Source organism: Rhamphochromis sp. 'chilingali' (assembly GCF_963969265.1).
Source record: "Rhamphochromis sp. 'chilingali' genome assembly, chromosome: 4".
NCBI lineage: Eukaryota > Metazoa > Chordata > Actinopteri > Cichliformes > Cichlidae > Rhamphochromis > Rhamphochromis sp. 'chilingali'.
This window is the reverse complement of record NC_137948.1, coordinates 3313569-3331944: the sequence shown is the minus strand read 5'-3', so window position 1 is coordinate 3331944 and position 18376 is coordinate 3313569. Positions and strand designations below refer to the sequence as shown.

The 18376-nt window shown below is 41.2% G+C and overlaps 1 protein-coding gene across 2 annotated transcripts in view; it reads right to left on the bottom strand.

Annotated features, from left to right (window-relative positions):
* LOC308395430 (sodium/potassium/calcium exchanger 3-like) overlaps positions 1 to 18376 on the bottom strand; it is a 67583-nt gene that overhangs the window by 47923 nt on the left and 1284 nt on the right. For both annotated transcript variants that reach the window (XM_080880289.1, XM_080880290.1), the window contains one exon: positions 11549 to 11680. In XM_080880289.1, the coding sequence (XP_080736415.1) occupies positions 11549 to 11680 (132 nt within the window). The remainder of the gene's footprint in view (positions 1 to 11548; positions 11681 to 18376) is intronic.

Below are 18376 nucleotides of genomic sequence, written 5' to 3'. Positions count from 1 at the left end.
AACGTGCTTCAATAGCTCCTTTATTCTCTTTACTGTTATTTAGGCAACCTTTTTCCAGTCTTGTGCTGTGTGAATTGTGTTACTTTTGCTTTTCATGTCAGCTTGAATCGGTTTGGCCATTCTACTGGACACTTTCTCTTCTCTTCTCTTCAAAAAAAAAAAGAAAAAAAAAAAGGATACTTTCTCTTCTTTGGACGATTATCTGAAAATCATAGAGATGGTTCTGCAAGAAAACCCCAGATCAGCAGTTTATGAAATACTGACCAGCTTGTCTGGCACCAACAACCACAGCAATCCAGTTAAATCACCTTTCTTTCCCATTCTGATGCTCAGTTTGAAAATCACCCTCTTTCTGTCCTCTTTCAAACCGTCTGTCTTCTCCGTCTAAAATCTGAACATTGGCATTCTCAAGAGAGCGACCTTTGCATCTGCATCTGAAGGATAAAGGTCACTCTTTCCAGGATGCCAATGTTCACATTTTGGATGGATAATACAGATGGCTTGAAAGAGGACTGAAAGAGGCCATCTATGTCCGCTGTGAACAACCATCCTTGAACAGAGGGCGGAGCTTACGACACAATACATCACCTTATAGGTTGAGGCAAGGTTTCACCCAAAACCTCTGCTGAGGTTTTCACACCTTGGCTGACGTGATGAGATACAGTCGTTGGTGTGAAGGGACAACTCCCACTAAGGTTTAAACACCTGGGACTCTCCAGCATTTGGTTTTAGAACTGAAGAAGCTTCTCTGATGAAAAGTCTTTAAGAAACTCAAAGAAGTAGAGTCGGTTCTCTTTCCAAGCTCCTTACAGTCCTGCCTTTACATTAAATATCATTCATTCATTGTGTTTCAGTCCCAGAAAGACTAAATAAAGGCAGGGTCTTTGGTGTGCATTCACCACAAATGTGACGTGAAGTTTCTGTGCAACACATTTACATTCAAAGTCTATGCAAAGACTTTTTTTCACTGAATTGGTGCCACATGATGTCAATCTGCATCTGTGCAAGTTAAAAATATTTCATCTTGGTCCACAATGACTTCAGGCTTGGTCACAAAAGCCTGAAAGAGCAGCGATAGGACCTTTTAAACTCACTACATTTACTGCTCTATGTTATTCTGCTTTTTACTACTTTCCTTGTTACTTTGTAGATTTTAAAAATATCAATCCAAAAATATAACACACTGTATTATTATTTATAGTTAGCAGCATCTCCTTGATTACGATCATCTTGAGCTGCAACAGTCATTTATATAAATTCATTTTAACCAATTGAACAAACAGTATATTTATATGATTGTGCATCAGAATTATTTATGCTTTAGATGCATGTATAGTTGTATATTAAGTATATGCGATTTGGGGGTTTTGGATCACAGTATAGTAGATAATACTATATAGTACATAGTATAGTAAAAGTACATTTGTACTATGACTTAGGTAGAACTGTTTTACAACTTTACTTTGTTTAAACTCTTGTTCAGGCTTTTTCAAGTAACCATACGAAGGTCCGAGGCAGCACATCAGCCTTTTATCTGATGATGTCGACACTTATGATTTTAATGATGTATTTATTTCTGACGATATATTCTGATGTCCTGTTTTTTCCCTAAACCTAACCATCAAAAATGAATGCCTAACCCTAACCCCTACTCTAAGCCTAACCATAACCACGTGTAACCCCGTCACTAAAGCCACATTTTGAGTCTCAAAAATGTCTTCAAACTTATGGGGACCAGGATTTTGGTCCCCATAAGTATAATAAACTTCCAATTTTTGGGCCACATGGAGATATGACACACACACACACACGTCCTTTCAATCAGCAGTTAATCTCCAGCATTTTACATGTAAGGAACCAGATACAGTTTTCACTGGCTGATGTTTCAAAGCTATGAACAGACAGGACTTTATAATCAGCTGTACATCCATCTGTTATTTATGTTTACGTGTAATCACTTCTCTTTCTTTCAGTAGGACAATAATTCAGTTTAGCTGTTTACAAATGCTTCCCTTGGTAGAGCTGAAACTGCCAGCTCTACCATTCGGGAGCCGTGGATCTGTCAGTCATCATCAAAGCCTCCTGGTCGCTTGGCATCTCTGTGTGAAGAGCTCATCCTCAGAAAAGGCAATCTGACAGATTGAAATATTCATCCCCATAAAGCAAATCAAACACCTTATCAAACACTCTCTGTTCTTTTAATCTTTTAGGTGCTGCTGTGTGGCACATACACGCCGCCTGGCTTCAAAACTGTCTCCACAGAAGTCAGTTTTTAAATTTACTGCAAACCACGAGTCTTTGTTAGTGTCACACCAATTTAAAATGAGGGAGAAGTACTTTCTTTATTAGGGAATTCCATCCATCCATCCCAATAGTCCCACAGCGACAGCAGCTAAACATGGTATTCCTGACATCCTTTCCTCCAGCTGCTATTTCCAGGTATATTTGATGGATCCCAAGGTTTTTATAGGCCAGATGAGATCTGTAATATGCGCAGTGACTTCAGGATCTACCCCAGAGCACCAAAAACCCTTAAAAATCTCCTGGCGTCCTATGGATGTAAAACAGCAACACTTTTAACTACAACATCAGGATTCAAGTCCAGGACTTTTTCTTATTTTCTGTTAGCTTTTATCCAAAATACCCAAACTTTAACAACTGAAGCATATCAAAGAACCAACAGCTCGGTAAGAAGTTTATTTGTACACCCAGTGTGCTGTTCAGAGCAAAACTTTACGTGGGAGCTTTGGGAGCACGACAGTAAAGAGGGATGTTCGTGGCTCAGGAAACAGCCTCAACATTGCTCAGTCGCAGTCACAACCAGCAGGATGAATCTTTAAAGGTGTGTCAAGTCGCTTTCGCTGCTGGCAGACAACCTGAGCTCTATAATTCAGCAGGAGTAAGATTTCCTCCACACGTGGCGAGCGGATGAACACAATCAAAGTGAGAGGAAAACAGCATGAAATGTAACGTTGGATGAGTTTTGTAGGTGCAGGAGACGCAGAGTGAGGGAGAACCAGGAGGAGCTGATGTGGAGGGTAGTTTCTGCTCAGCTAATTGCTGTGATGGATTGGTCTTATTCCCCCGAGCACGGAGCTCCTGCAATAACAAGACAAGATGACTTTCCCAATCTGCACATTAGGCAGTTATGAAAGAACTTTGCCTCCATCTGCAACTGTTAATATGCAACCCACTCACAGTTATTAATGTAATTTTAACAATGGATTTCTCTGAGGAAATCACTCCTCTTTGGGTCAGTTTTGCTTTTGATTGGAGGGCTTTTGTTAGACATTAAAGGAGAAATCACTGGATTCTGCCTTGATTAATTCATCAGCTGTGTTGTGGTGATGCTTACTCAGTTACCTCTGGCACGTGGGGAGGAAGCTGCAGGATGCCCACGTGAAGTGAGGGCATCCTCCAGCCCCCTGTGTATGTATGTGCACATCTGTGAACATACACGCTAAGCAAAACAGCACACCCTCTCCTCCTCGCTGCTGAATCCAGGGCCAGCACCCTCGCATTAATCAATACTATTCTTAACAGTTCATCTACACACACACAGCACATTTCTCACAGGGAAGCCCTGATTAAGTCATAGCAACCTCCTTTCCTAAAATGGAGCATTGCGTTGAAGCTGAGCTGAGCTGAGTGGAGAGGAACTTTAATAACAGCCACCGGGGAAAGACCCCTGGAGAGAGCAGTCACGTGTACGGGGTACCCAGACGCTCTGTCTAATCACACAGCCAATGCTACTGTACACAGAGATGCTCAGGGGGGTTACATTAAGCAATCTGTTTGCCAATGTGCTGCAAACTGAAGGAAAAGCTGTGGGGATGTTTTTGCATGATGAAGTGCATGTGAGCGTGCGGGTTCGTGGCCGTGAGCTTAAAACGTACATCTTTTCAGATTTACTGCGGATAATCGTTGCCCATTTACTTCTTCTAAGGTGGACTTTTCTTCTTTTCCTCTATAGGTGTAGGGGCATCAAAGTAAAATGCAGCCACTTTGTACTCGATGGTCTCTAAGTGGAGACCTCCTTCAATCCTGCCTGGTCTTATCCATGGTAGAGGCTACAGCTGCCTATGTCGAGCCATATTTAATCAGAGGAGCCACACCCCAAACTTAATACTTAAATCCGGATGGATGAGCTGTTAAAAAAGTGAAGTGAGAAAGTATTTCCAGTAACCCCAAAACACTAGTTGACTAGTTGAACTCCCACTCACCCGCAAGTATCCTTGAGATGTTGAGGTTTTGAAAAAGGTGTCAATCTGGTCAGTCCACATTCCTAACCTTAACTAAGCTCTTGAGCTGTTACCAAAGAAATAGAGTGGAGATACAAGCAGAAGAAATACGCTTTGGTTATTTGGGAGGACTCTGAGTAGAACCCATATTCATCAACATCAAAAGGAGGCAATTGAGGTGTTTGGATATCTGAACAAAACGTCTTCTGGATGAACGCCTCTTAGATGAGGTGTTTCGGGCAGGTCCTCCTCTCAGCGCTATGCCAGGACACACTGGAGAGATTATGTTTCTCGGCTGGTTTGGGAATGTCTTTGTGTTGCCCTAGAAGAGCTGGAAAAAGTGGCTGAGGGATGTTTGGACATCAGCTTTGACTGCCACCTAGGGGTGGGTTTTTATAATCGATTTATCGATTAAAATCGATTCTAGCTTGGATAACGTAAAATCGATTCATTAAAATCCTGAATCGATTTTTTAATATTAATTTATTTTGCCCGAAATGCCAGAATCTCAGGTGAAAGATCACAAAATTTCAACAACCACCAAACAGCTAAGACAGTAAATGAGAGCAGGTGCACGGCTTCTGCACAAAGACGTAAACACACAGCGCCGACGGATCAGGATCAGTTAGATGTCGCTTTTCTCAGCTGACGGTCGGGGCTGAAAGCCGACAGCTCGCTGATTCTGATCCGCGGGTCCGCGCTGTGTGTTTACGCCCTTTTTGCGCTGATCATATGGCTGTTAGTTTTATCTCTCTCCAAACAATATTGACCGAACCAGCAGCAAAAGAAGATCCAAACCACGCTTCACATAAACATCGTCATGAATTCCCTCTGACTTTTGCTGACTTTTCAGGATAAAAATCACACTTCATGCACAGCTCTCTCTCTCTCTCTCTCTCTCTCTCTTTTCTGCATTATTCGCTTGCTTGTTACACACAAGTCTACCGTTGTTTACAGCGCTGTCGGCCGACGTTTTTTTTTCCCTTTTACTTACTTCCGAAAAGTAAACCTAATTTCTGCCGTTCAATATTGAACAAATTTAAACTTTTTAAAATTAAGCAAAATGCAAAATGCTTAGCCGTGTCTCTAATAAAACCGCTGTAACTTCAGAGGTGATGTTCATATGTTGATTAATGGTTTTCTTTCGTTTTTGATGTACTGCAGAATATTTTTATAAAATCCCAGAACAGGAAAATCACCTTCATGTTTTTCTGTGTTTTATCTTCAGCTACTTTGACACAAAGGCATCTGCTGTGATGCTCACACCTTTGATAAAGTCTTGCGTGTGTCAGCTTCCTTTTAATAGATAGAAAAATATGTAAATGTACTGATCTGAATTATAATATTTCTGACTGTCAAAATTTCCCAGAATCGAATCGAATCAAATCGAATTAAATCGAATCGTGGATCGAATCGATTCGGGACCTTGTGAATCGGAATTGAATCGATTCTAGAAATCAGTGACGATACCCAGCCCTACTGCCACCTTCACAACCCCATATAAGCCATTGGTTAGTAAGGTCCTGCTTACAGCATTGAGCTAAGCTTTTTTTGTTGTTGTGATGTTTGGAAACCAAATGTGAAGAGAACGAGGTCGAAAAATCTTAATCAGTAAGACGGGAGACTAGCAGAAACTCATCAGGAAATTGTTTCCTGAGGCCCTCAGATTGGAGTGAGCAGTAAACCTGGTTTCCCATAGATCCCTGCTGGCCATGAGAAAGTATTCAGGTACTTTTCAAACCAGGAAGCAATAACTCATCTTTTATATGCAGTCCATGGCCATTAAATACTTCCTCCAAAACAAGAAGCAAGTTTGAGACTAGTTTGAATCAAATAGTGACTCAGCAATGACTGGCTGTCATTATTCATGCATGGAAGGGCTGGATCTGGGCAGCAAAGTCACCAAAATGAAACACTCTTGTTTTTCATGATAAAAGGAAGGTCAGGAGCCGCACAGAGAGGGCTCGTTCTGAATAAGACTGCTCGTTCTCACCTACACAGCAAACACACAGCCACCTCTCTACAGACATTTTCTAGGCAAACTCTCCTTGATATTTTCAGAGCATGGCCAAAAAGATCAAATGGGCAAAGAAATAATTACCAAAGGTGACACATTATTCTCAAACGTTACTACCAGCCACTGGCTGTGCTTCCCTTTCTTTTTCCCCTTGACTAAAAAATGGCGTGGTGATGGAAAGAAGGCATAAACAAGTGCCTGAAATAAAAAGAAGCAGCGGGGTCCTCGTAATTAAAATCACGAAGAGAGAAGTAATGACGAGTATGATAGCTTGTTTCATGTGTGGCTGGAAGGGGAAATTAGCAAATGAGGGCCTCTCTCGCTCTCTCTCCATCATCTTTCGAGCACTTGATCAGCAGGTCTCTAATTTCAGGCAACAATCAGTCAGTGCCTCTGCCGCGCTGCATCCTCCCAGAACACAGAGCTCATGTTGGGATACTTCCTCATCAGCCAGCCTTGTGCTGTACACTGTGGCAAGCTGTGGAAATAACTCACACACACACTCTGCTGTGCACAAATGCATGTGCAAGCTGCTACACGATCCCACACGAAACCAGCTGATCACTTGATTAGCCGTTTGGGTGGAAGTTAATAAAACCAGTCCCGATAGTAAATTAAAAGTTGCACAATGACATGGATGGAAACACCAGCTGCTTTTCATCCTCAGAAATGCTGAAATTTTTGCTTTTGATGTGAGACTATGCAAGTTATGAAGAGCCCAGTTTCCACCACAGGAACTTTACCCAGAGACAAGGAACTGAGTGCATTTCCATCACATTGACACGGGTCTAAATTCACTTCTTGGAAACTGTAAACCATTTTCCACAGCAGGCTGTTTTTAGTGGAGCCCAACCTATCAGGAACCAGATTTTCCTGACCATTTGTGAGATGGATGTCTAAGTTGTAATTTGGGATAATGTTGGTGCAGCACACTAATCTCTGTTAAACAACAACAGGTTGCAAAGAGGAGCTAACATACTGTATTTTGCACCCCCGTTCACAACTTTATATTTTAATTCCAAGGAGCCAGACTTTCTTTATTTCTTAAACTGGTCTTGAACAATAGTTTTTCAGCTTTCTGAAGATCTTTACTTTAGACATTGTCTACTTTTTCACTCATTTTCACTCAACTCCTTGTACCTGACCATTTTCAGAGGATTTCAGAGGATTGAATCAGTTTTGTGTCCACACATAAACATCACAAAAAATGTCTAATTGGACAAGTGGCCTACAAAAGAAGACGCATCAAGTTTAAAAACTACCTACTACAGATCAACAATATCTGAAAGCCATCTTCTGGAGAAATAGCAGCAAATCTAGCTACTGATCCATCTACTGTTCAATAGAGACTCATCAGAAATCAATCATCAATGACAGGGTGGCTTTCAAGAAGTCATTTTTCAGGAAAGGAAACGGAGAAAAGCCGGAGGTATCCCAAATGACATAAGAACTAGACTTAAAATCAGTGGAGTGAGATTTGGTCAGGAGAGAGGTACAACAGTGACCGTCTACAGGCGTCTGTAAACACGGTGGAGGCTCTGTCACGTTTGAGGCTGAATGTCAGCCAGTGATGTTGGAGATCTTTTCAAAATTAAAGGAATTGTGAACACAGAAAAGTCCGATTCTGAACCAACATGTGGTGAAAGCTGGCTGATTGATCCCAAACACACTAACAGAAAAAAACTTCCCCAGAGCCCGGACATTAACATTATTGTGTTGAATCATCCTGACAGAAGATAAAGAATTCAAAGAAGAGATTTCAAGAAACCCGGAGAACTATTCCTGAAGACTACTAACAGAAATTACAAGAGCTGCCCAAGAGAGTTCACAGCGTGCAGCACTCATTTAATATTTTCCAAGGAAATGTGAAGAAAAAGAGGTGTGTGCAGCACTGTACAAATCAAAATACTGCACAGTGCAATGCTAGGGTCTCTTCGTTAATGGTGCTATATTTGTTCTGAAGGAAAAGCAGAAAGGTAAACGGTCTTCCTGGATCAGAAGACAAACAGCAGAAAGAATGGGTGAGCAACATGAGACAGATTTCCCAGTTTGGAAGGCCTGCTAACATCTGGAGTGCTGCTTCAACTCCTTGGTAGGGCTGTCGAGATCAGTCAAGGGAGACATGGTGGTGGAGTTATGGCAACATGTTCAAGCTAACTAACTAACCCTAACTCATGTGGCGCATCCCCTTACTAAGATCAAGCTGTGTTCAGATCCTGGACCGGGCTCTGTCACTATTACGACTGGCTCAGGTGTGGAGTATAACAACGGAATGAGAAGGATGTACCAAGCATTTTAAGAAAGTGCTTGGTATAAGAACTAATTAGAGACCTCACATCTGCACTGAAATCCTGGGACTGTTTACCCCCCACCACCACCAGAATGCTAGGTGAGCAGTAATTTACTGTATATGAGCTGCTTCTGATAGGCACTTGGAATCACAAACATTATCTTGAGTGGTTGTGATCACCTCCTCCTTAGTACTAAGATAGCTATGGGCTTTTTGGCCCAAGCACTGCCTGCAGATATAGTTAGTTATACTTATCTATGGGCCTTTACAGACTACTTTGAGTCATGTGTCTGGCTGGCTTACCTCATCCACAGGTCCACCCAACATGGGCCAGATGTCAGGTGTGTTGTAGCAGCCACATCTGGGCTGCAGAACAATTTTCTAATGTAACAGATTTATAAGTGCCAGAAGTGGCTAACATCAGTCTGCATTCTTCTATTCATCAAAACGTGCTGCTTTCATTTCCTAGAGTGTGAATTGACCACCGATAGTTGGCGAAGATTCTGGTTTTTCATGCTAATGCAACCATGAACTGCTAGCCTCGTGAACTCTTGAGGCCATTCGCCAGACGTCTTATCCTTCAGCGGACTATTTTCACATACATTACAGGTACAGCACGACGCCCCACCGCTAATAACATGGTGTGTCCTCTTTGGAGATTCCTTATGATTCACTACAGTGAACAATAATAGCAGGTCTGCGATTGGACACAAACTACAGCTTCATCCATGACAGCGTACTAAATAAGTCTCCTTCATATCCCTACTTACTATGTCACTGATCTACATAAAATACATCATAAAATACAAACATGTACTGCTTTCTCTACTTCTTCTACACATCCTGCACTTTTCAAAAACACGCCAACAATTTCCACTCAGAGGTCAGATGTAGGATGACTCAACAAGTTCTCATACGAGTACGCCAAATGTGCCTTAATCCAGATTCAAGCAGAAATGACTAGAATGGCGCAAGACTTTCATAAAATAGAGGTTATTTAGCAAAAACCTTGCTGTCCTCAGGAGGAATCTGGGGGCTGAAGCCACCGGAGCGTGAGCTTTAAATTTAGCAGAGAGAGGAGAACAGCTACAGTATAATCAGCAGGAGAAGGGAATAAGTTGAACCTTGACCTCGGCTCTCTTTATAGATGACAGTGACGACCTTGAGAGGGTGAGAAAGGAGATTGATGATGGCCATTTTGCTTAACGAGCTCACCAAGGACCGCCTCACCCTCTGAAGGGAGGACAATCGTCTCCGCTCAAGGTAAGAGACAAATGTCACCTTTCTCCACATCACTTATAGCAGCACCGAACGTCTCATTTCAGTCCATTTACTTTTAAAAATAGCAACAGAGAAGCTGATGGTGAGACTACAAGGTTGCCTAAGGATGCATTACACCCACAGACTGTATATGAAAGATGGCTGTAGTCAAATTCCCATTTTTAGCATGCTGGATGCTGCAGTGTTGCACGCTTCATTAGACAGTTTGTTGGATAAAAACAGTCTAATTGCTAGCCTCGTTAGAGAACATATTTCTGATATAACTAACCCGACAGGAAGCCACATTCCTGCAAAATGATTCAAAAGGCACCAACAGCACAAACACAGTCCACAGATCTGGTTCGGTGACTCCAAGTAGCTGAGGTAAAACCTAGCAGACAGCTAGCAGCTACTGCCATCTGTGTCACCATTCACCTTTCGTCAATGTTTCCATGCCTCAAACTTTTAGCTTTAATTCTTTAGCTTAGATATAGAAATATTTATCCCCTCTATGGTAAAAAAGGATAAATTATTATTAAGTGTTAAGGTCCCGTTACACAGTCCTAGAGACTGGTCAGGGACCCCCTGGAAACCACCGGCCACTAGAGAAACATGTGTATCACCTGACCAGTTGCTGGAGGTTGCTGCCAGGCTCTAACATGAAATTGGTTGCAAGGAGGTATACAGTGTCATACCAACACCCTCCTTGTGATTAGTCCTTAGTCACTAGCAGGTTGTCATGGTCACACATAGTTTGCATGAAAGCTGTCGACTTGTCCATAGAGCGTATATGTGAATCACACAGATACCTGCTAATGGACAATTAAAATAGTAGAATTTCACTCATCAAAACAGGATCACAGACTTCTTGGACAGTCTGCACTGCACAAAAAGCCATTTTACTTGTCATGTTAATAAATATCTAAAAGGCACCAACATCACAAACCCTCTTCAGTAACTCCAAAAAGCAGAGTTGAAGTGTAGAAGATGGCCCCCAGCTGTCTGTGTCAACAACATCTACGCACGGGTTCATTGTGGTCTTAAATAGGTGAGATACAGCTGTCACAAAGTGGCAACTCAAAGCTGCTGTAAAGGAGGATTTTAACATGTGGGGTCTATGGGGACTGACCCACTGTTAGAGTCGGCCTCAAGTGGCCATTAGAGGAACTGCAGTTTTTCAGCTACTTTAGTTTCTCCAATCAGTTTAATGTGATGCCGAAAAACTAATTACAAGTGGCTGATTTCTAGCCTTGCAAAAGTGACTTGAAACTTCACAAACGAAGCATCCTCACATGTTCGACGATGACGGGACAAAAAGGTTGCCGTGGAAACAGGGTTTTTTTTTCTGCCTTTTAAAATCTGCCAGGAAAAAAAAATGTGAGGGGAAAAAGAAGGGAAAGAATGACAGAGAGTCGGTGTGAGACAGAGAGGGGAAGCTAGGTGCAGGGAGTGAGAATGAAATCTGCAGGATCCTAAAAAAATGTGACGAAGGCTGAGTGTGAAAACCGCTGAGGCAGCCAGAATGTCACCGCCTGCTGCTGCGTGCGCTCGTGGGAAATCATCTGACCTCACAATTTGGGTTACCCCACATTAGGAAGTCAAAATGTGGGGGTGGGCAGAAGGGACAGGGAGTGGTGAGGATGGTTTGGTCTCCCTCTCTTTGTTCTGGGGAAGAAGAAAGTGGGGAGAGAGGGAGGGGGGAGCGCACTTGGGTGTCCTCTTTCTTTCATCTTGTCTTACCTGGAGGAGTGCAGTTCTTTGTTCCTTTTTGTAAATCTGTCTCCTCGCTGCTGTTGTTGTCCGTGTCCTGCAGCAGCCTCCTTCCGATCCACCTCTCCTGGTCCTCGCTGCTGTGGCTGGAGACATCAAAACCTGAATGGAGACAAAAGAGAGTGATGGGAGGGTTCAGTGCAACATCCAGATACAAATTACTGAACTTTTGTCACTAAGGAAATTTAGCTGCTTCTAAAAAACCTTGAAGTTCATTGTATAATATACTGTGTAAGGTTGCTCCTCGTGCTAGTCAGACTCCAAGATGTCCATTTGACACATATTAGAAGGTGCTACAATGCAAAAATGACATACAGGGGCAGGCAGCTGCATGCAAAAACATAAGACAGGCTTGAACATATACTGGACATGGCTGGAGGAAAAAAACAGCATAAAGTGTTGATTTTGCAAAGTGAGCTCTTATAGTTTTGAAACAAGTGCACCAAAGCATCTTCATGCAGGCCATGTTGACAAATTTTAGCTTAGTGTAAAATATTTTTTTGTTACTTTTACTGTTTTCTTACATTTCATTTAACTTTTATTTCAGGTAATTAAAAAGATTCTCTCACGTTTAGCTTTAGTTTTCTAGTTTCATGTTAATTAACTATTATAACCTTGGTGTGGAGTCTGCATGGTCTCCACAGTCCACAGACACGCTTCCTGGTTAACTGATAATGCAAATTTGGATATAGGAGTCAATGGGAGATCGTGTTGTTGTCGTGTCTGTCTCCAGTCTGTATCCTCTCTGTACCCACTTTCACTCCATTTCCAACCCATTAGCCTGGTGCTGGGAGTGAAAGTGAGGTATAAGCAGTCTTGGGTGTAACATTTCCCAAACTGTAATCACATTAAGTCTAACACATCTAGGTTCTAAATTCAAGAACCACACTGAAGTTCCAAGTCCAACACTTACATGCATTCTTTAATTATTTGCACAATAGGTGGATGGAACAAAAAAATAAAATAAAAGCTCAGTGTGGAAGAAACAAACATACAAAACTAGATTTTCAGCATCACTCGGAGACAGGATGTTTCTAATTTTAGCAATGTTGATCAGATGGAAGAAAGCGGTCCTACATATTTGTTTAATGCGTGTGTTGATGGACATATCCTGGACTCCAAGATTCCTCACAGTGTTACTGGAGGCCAAGGTAATGCCATCCAGACACCATGTTTGTACGATTTTAAAAGCCACATACAAAAATCTCAGTTTGTCTGAATTTAGAAATAGAAAAGTAGAGGAAAATTGGAAAAATAGGAATTAGAGGCCTCTGTGACTCGTAAGACGTGCAGCTTTTTCCCCCCAAATAACATTACCCAAGGGAAGCATGTTTAATGTAAACAGCAGTGGTCCCAGCACTGAACCCTGTGGAACTCCAAGGCTAACCTTTGTGTGAAGAAGACTCCCTCTATCCCTGTATCCAGTTGAATCTATCAGGACACAATTCATTATTATACCAGTAAATGTACATTAAGGTTCCTTATTTTATGAGTATTTCTTTCATTACAACTGATAACTGGCTTTAGAATTTGATTGGCATGTTAAATCACTGGAAAATATACAAAACTTTTATTTTTTCTTCCCATTTTTCCTTTAAAAGCGTCATCACTTGAGCTGAATGGATTCCATTTTATAACTGTTATCCCATCATCGGACATTGCTCCGGGAGGCTTCTCTCCTGTCAGGAATCTTTTACTTGTCCATAAAGATGCAGATCAAAGGATTGAGCATGTCTCTGAAGTGCAGCTTCTCCTTGGTCAGGCACATGTGTTACTGGGAGTGATGGGAATAACAGCGTTACAAGTAACAGCGTTACTAATTGCGTTACTTTTTTCAGTAACGAGTAATCTAACTAATTACTATTTCTATCGTTACAACGCCCTTTTCGTTACTAACAAGAAAATGCAGTGCCGTGGCGTTACTACTTTTCAACAAACAGATGGTTGAAGCCGTCTTCAGTTTACCGCAATCACTTTCTGCCCCACGATCACTTTTTCCCACAACACCTGGAGCTCAGGGAGCAAAACAATCGCATGAGTGCTGCTGTTTGACTGACGATGAATAAAGTAGTCGTGGTAAGCCAATCACATGACCACTTCAAGATGACAAAGCAACAAGGTGATATATACCAGTTTATAAACTGTGTTGATAGGCCACGTAAAACCAAAGTCATGATAAATAATATATACGCGACGTTTTTTCCTCAATAGTTTAGTCACGTTTACTGTCTAAGGACAGCGCAGCGAGACCTCTCTGCTTATGAGCAAAAAATAAAAAAACAAAACAAAAAACAGCCTGTTGGTGTTGGTGGAAAAATGCACCATGTCGACCAATCAAAAAATGATATAGCGACATGACATTTGGTTGTTTAGGAAGAGGGGGAAGTTTTAGGAGTGATGGAGAGAGAGAGAGAGAGCAGAAAAAGAGAAAGAGAGAGAGAGAGAGAGAGAGAGCAGAAAAAGAGAGAGAGAGAGAGAGAGAGAGCAGAAAAAGAGAGAGAGCAAGTTTGGAGATGTGAGAGATTTGTGATGTTTAGCGTGTTTGGAGTGTGTAGTTAATGTGTTGTCTTGTGTAGTTAGCGTGTAGTGTTGTGGATAGTTTTGTGTTGTCAGAACAATGAGGCGACTGCTGTCTCCAGGTAGAAACAGGAGTGATACACCTGCTGCTGTCAGACCTGCAGGTATCAGGCTGTGATGTTTCCTTTATAGTGGACAGAAATTATTTCTTTTGGAGTGGCACAAATAATTTGTGTTACTTATTTAATGCAGAACACCTGAAAAAAGAAACAAGAGGGTAAAAGGTAAATGGCTGCAAATAACTTTGTGTGCTTATGATTTTAAAATTGACAATTTATATTTGCATTTAAAGTTATAAAATATGATTCAATAAACATGTTTATGGTTGTTACAGTAAAAAATATAACTTTTTCTACTCGGATTTTATGTTTTTTGTCTGATTTTAGATCAATTGTGTTAATACAGTATGTCAAAATGAAAACATAACTTTAAATTCAGACACGTGAGGTTGTGCTGAAAAGGATGATACCAAACAAGGCAAAGGAAATAGTTTTTAAGGGTGAAATATAGAGGTACAATTCAAAAGTAGTTAAAAATGGCCAATTATACCCTGGACTCCAGAGGGTTAAACATTTTTTTAAAGTAACGCAATAGTTACAAGATTCTAAAAGTAATTAGTAACTGAGTTACTTTTCAAGTAATTAACTCATTTACTTTTTCTGAAGAAGTAACTAGTAACTATAATTAATTACTTTTTCAAAGTAACTTGCCCAACACTGGTTACTGAGGGTTTAATCCACTGCAGTATCTCCTGTTAGTCTCCCTACATACACCTTTATCACACTGACACTAATCTCTAAGTTTAATTTATCGGTAAAGAAGACTTTTCTCCACTATCCTCCATGAAATGCTGTGAAATTTGCTTGTTTTCTCCTCAGAAGTGGTTTAGAAGCAATCCTCTGAGACCTCATGGACACATCCTCCTTTCATTTTCACTGACATCATTTTGTAAAGATGGCGTGCTCACCGTTGATCATCATCCTGCTCTGGATCTAAATCCTAAAACTTTCCTCATTTCCATGTTTACATACATGGACTCGGCTGTATTCCTTTAAGCTGTTAGTTTAGCAGAGATGTATGGGCTCAAAATGTGGTCATAAATATTTTGTACTTGTAAAAAAGATTTGTATGTGTAAAAAAGATTTGTGTGTGCGTAAAAAAGATTTGTATGTGTAAAAAAGATTTGTATGTGTAAAAAGAATTTGTGTGTGCGTAAAAAAGATTTGTATGTGTAAAAAAGATTTGTGTGTGCGTAAAAAAGATTTGTATGTGTAAAAAAGATTTGTGTGTGGACTTAGAAAAAAAACCCCTGCAAGTTACAAGTACGGATTTTTGACCCTATTTTTCTACCCTTCATCTGATTGGTCAATGTCATGTCAATCACACATGTAACAATCCAATCAGAGAACAGATGGGTTAGGCTGTCAGAGGGGCGCTTTTTTGAACTGCAGGTCCTTGAAGGGTGATACCGTTTGAAGCTGGAGGATCGCTATATAAATATCCGATAGCAGCTAGGTCCCCTAACTTTCAGTAGCTGTTGAAAGGATAAAGTTGTGATATATCAGTGGTTAGAAATAACATTATTACTTTAGGATTAGTTTAACACAAAGTCAGGGCTGACCCAGGACCATTACTGTGAGTCACAGTGCGCAGCATAAAAGTCCTTTCACATCGGATGCAGGATACGCTGCTAATGCTAACTAAAAGCAAAGGATCCAGAATTTGTTGCGCTGGCTGCTGGGCTCTGTGGGTTTTTGCAGCTGCTCTACCTGTACTAGATGCACCTGCTCCTTGTCTTTTCTATCTCTGACTTTATGTCCTCTACAAGAGTTTGTTTTTTTTGCTAGTTCTTCAAATGTTCAATAAAAACATGTATGCTAATTCATAACGAAGAAAGCTTTGTAATGAAGACTGTCATTTCCAAAACACTGCCCGCCCCCACCCCGCGGTCCGCAGCGCTGTTGAAAAGGCTGTGGAAGTCCCTGTATTAAACACGTAGACCTGTGACATAAAAATCACCAAACTCGGACAACCACAGACTGTTTTCCTTCGTGGTGATGAAGGAAAACGCTGGGTTTGCATGTAAAAGGGCATTTATTCCCTTCAAAGACCTGCAGTTCAAAAAAAGCGCCCCTCGACAGCCAAACCCATCTGTTCTCTGATTGGATTGTTACATTTGTGATTGACATGACATTGACCAATCAGATGAAGGGAAGAAAAATAGGGTCAAAAATCCATACTTGTAACTTGCAGGGGGTTTTTTTCTAAGTCCACACACAAATCTTTTTTACGCACACACAAATCTTTTTTACACATACAAATCTTTTTTACGCACACACAAATCTTTTTTACACATACAAATCTTTTTTACAAGTACAAAATATTTATGACCACATTTTGAGCCCATAGAGATGTTGCAGATAGCAAAGTGCATGTCAAGCATTTTGATTTATTTTTAATGCCCTGTTCTGCATTCTTTGCCACATTAAAGTTTGATTCTTTATGTAATGTTAAGATAGCCAACAGCTGGAGCAGAGCTCCACAGATGTGTCAATTTGGTGCTTCCTCCTTCTCCTCCACCTCTACCCTTTATCTCCCACAATTCATACATTGAAGGGGAATTTCATGATTTTCCAAAACTAAATCCTCTGGGCGGGTGGAGCAACAGTGCACAATGTGGGGGCTCCCACTGTGGCTACATCTGCACATTCTTCAAGAAAGCAGCAACACCAATGAATTAATTTCATACTTCACAGAGCTCAGCAGAAGCACTATGGCCTTTCTGAGGTGTGCGTGTCAGCGGTGCAATCTTCCTCCCACCCTCCGTATCTTTTACCATCTTGCACCGGGAGAAGAAGAAGAAGGAGAGGAATAAGAAGGGAAGCGCGGGAATGATTAAGGCGGTGAGTGCTCCACTTGCGGAGCCACAACACCAAGCTTAAATTGGCAGAACTTCATTAGGCGCATCATAAATAATCAACTTTAATTGATATTCCAGTGCGCTGATTAAGAGTTAACATAAACACAGCAGGACAGGGTAGATGCATTAAACGTGTCGCCTCTTGTTCTCGCAGAGCTGCTTTTGCGTGTAACACAGTGGGGAGGAAGGACCGATGATGCACAAATCACGAGCGTATGAATATTCACGAAGACCTTCTGTCCACAGAAAGTGATAAATACTTCTCACTTTAGCTGAGTCACACAGACAAAAACAGAGGAGGAACATGCAGGCATCAAGTCGAGGCGTGCAGATGTTGTGCTGCTGCAAATCATTTCAGCAAAAAGAAATCCTATCAAACCACATCAGTAATATCCAGTGAACCATATTATGTATGCAGACTGTTTATTGTGTGCAAGCTGATATTACATAAAACACCTGTAAAAGTATTGTCATGATTTGCAGAACAAAAGGAGGCGTCTCAGATTTCCCTGTTTTGAAGTGTTTCATAAGGATCTTTGTGTCTGTGAGTTAAAGCTAACTTGATATATGCGCAAGTTTCCAAAGACTTCAAGTATGATACTTCTAATGAGAATTTTACTGAAGAGACTGGGGTGGTTCAGCGCTTTGTAGCTGCAGAAGTTAAAGCAGTTTTAATCATTTTATTTCCAGGCTGTTCTTTAATTGTGAGGTTATCAAGTTTAAGATTTGGTGCCACACGTTACCAAACTGAGCCGCAGAGACACTGCACACTTTTATGTAGGAAGGTGACTTTTACATATGAACGCGTCTTTCTTCCTGTGCTTTTATTTTATACGACTCTTCTTTTAACATCTCCACCGCAGAGTCTGTAATAAGGAATGGCTGGCTGATTGATAACCATTTGCAGTAACCTGGAGAGGTGCAGGCGGGCTTATATACCCTGGGGCTCGCTGCCCTCATTTCCCTGTCTGCAGCTGAAACACCTGAACACGCAGGATCCTCTGCATTCCTCAGCCATGAATAGTTTCCCATAGTTGAAGCTCACACGAGTGCGCATTATACGGCACTGTACCGCATGGGTGATGACGTTTGGGTACAGTTGCTAAGTTAGAGGAATATTAACAACATGGAGCAATTCGACATTTGAACATTACAGTTATTTCTACTTCTCTGTTTCTTGTATCATTATTACAGTTATTAGCAGGTTTCACTTCTCTACTCATTCACCCCTCGTTTCCTGATTGTTGACCAAATGGAATGCAGCCAGCAATAAAGTGTCTGTTTTGTAAAAAAAACACACA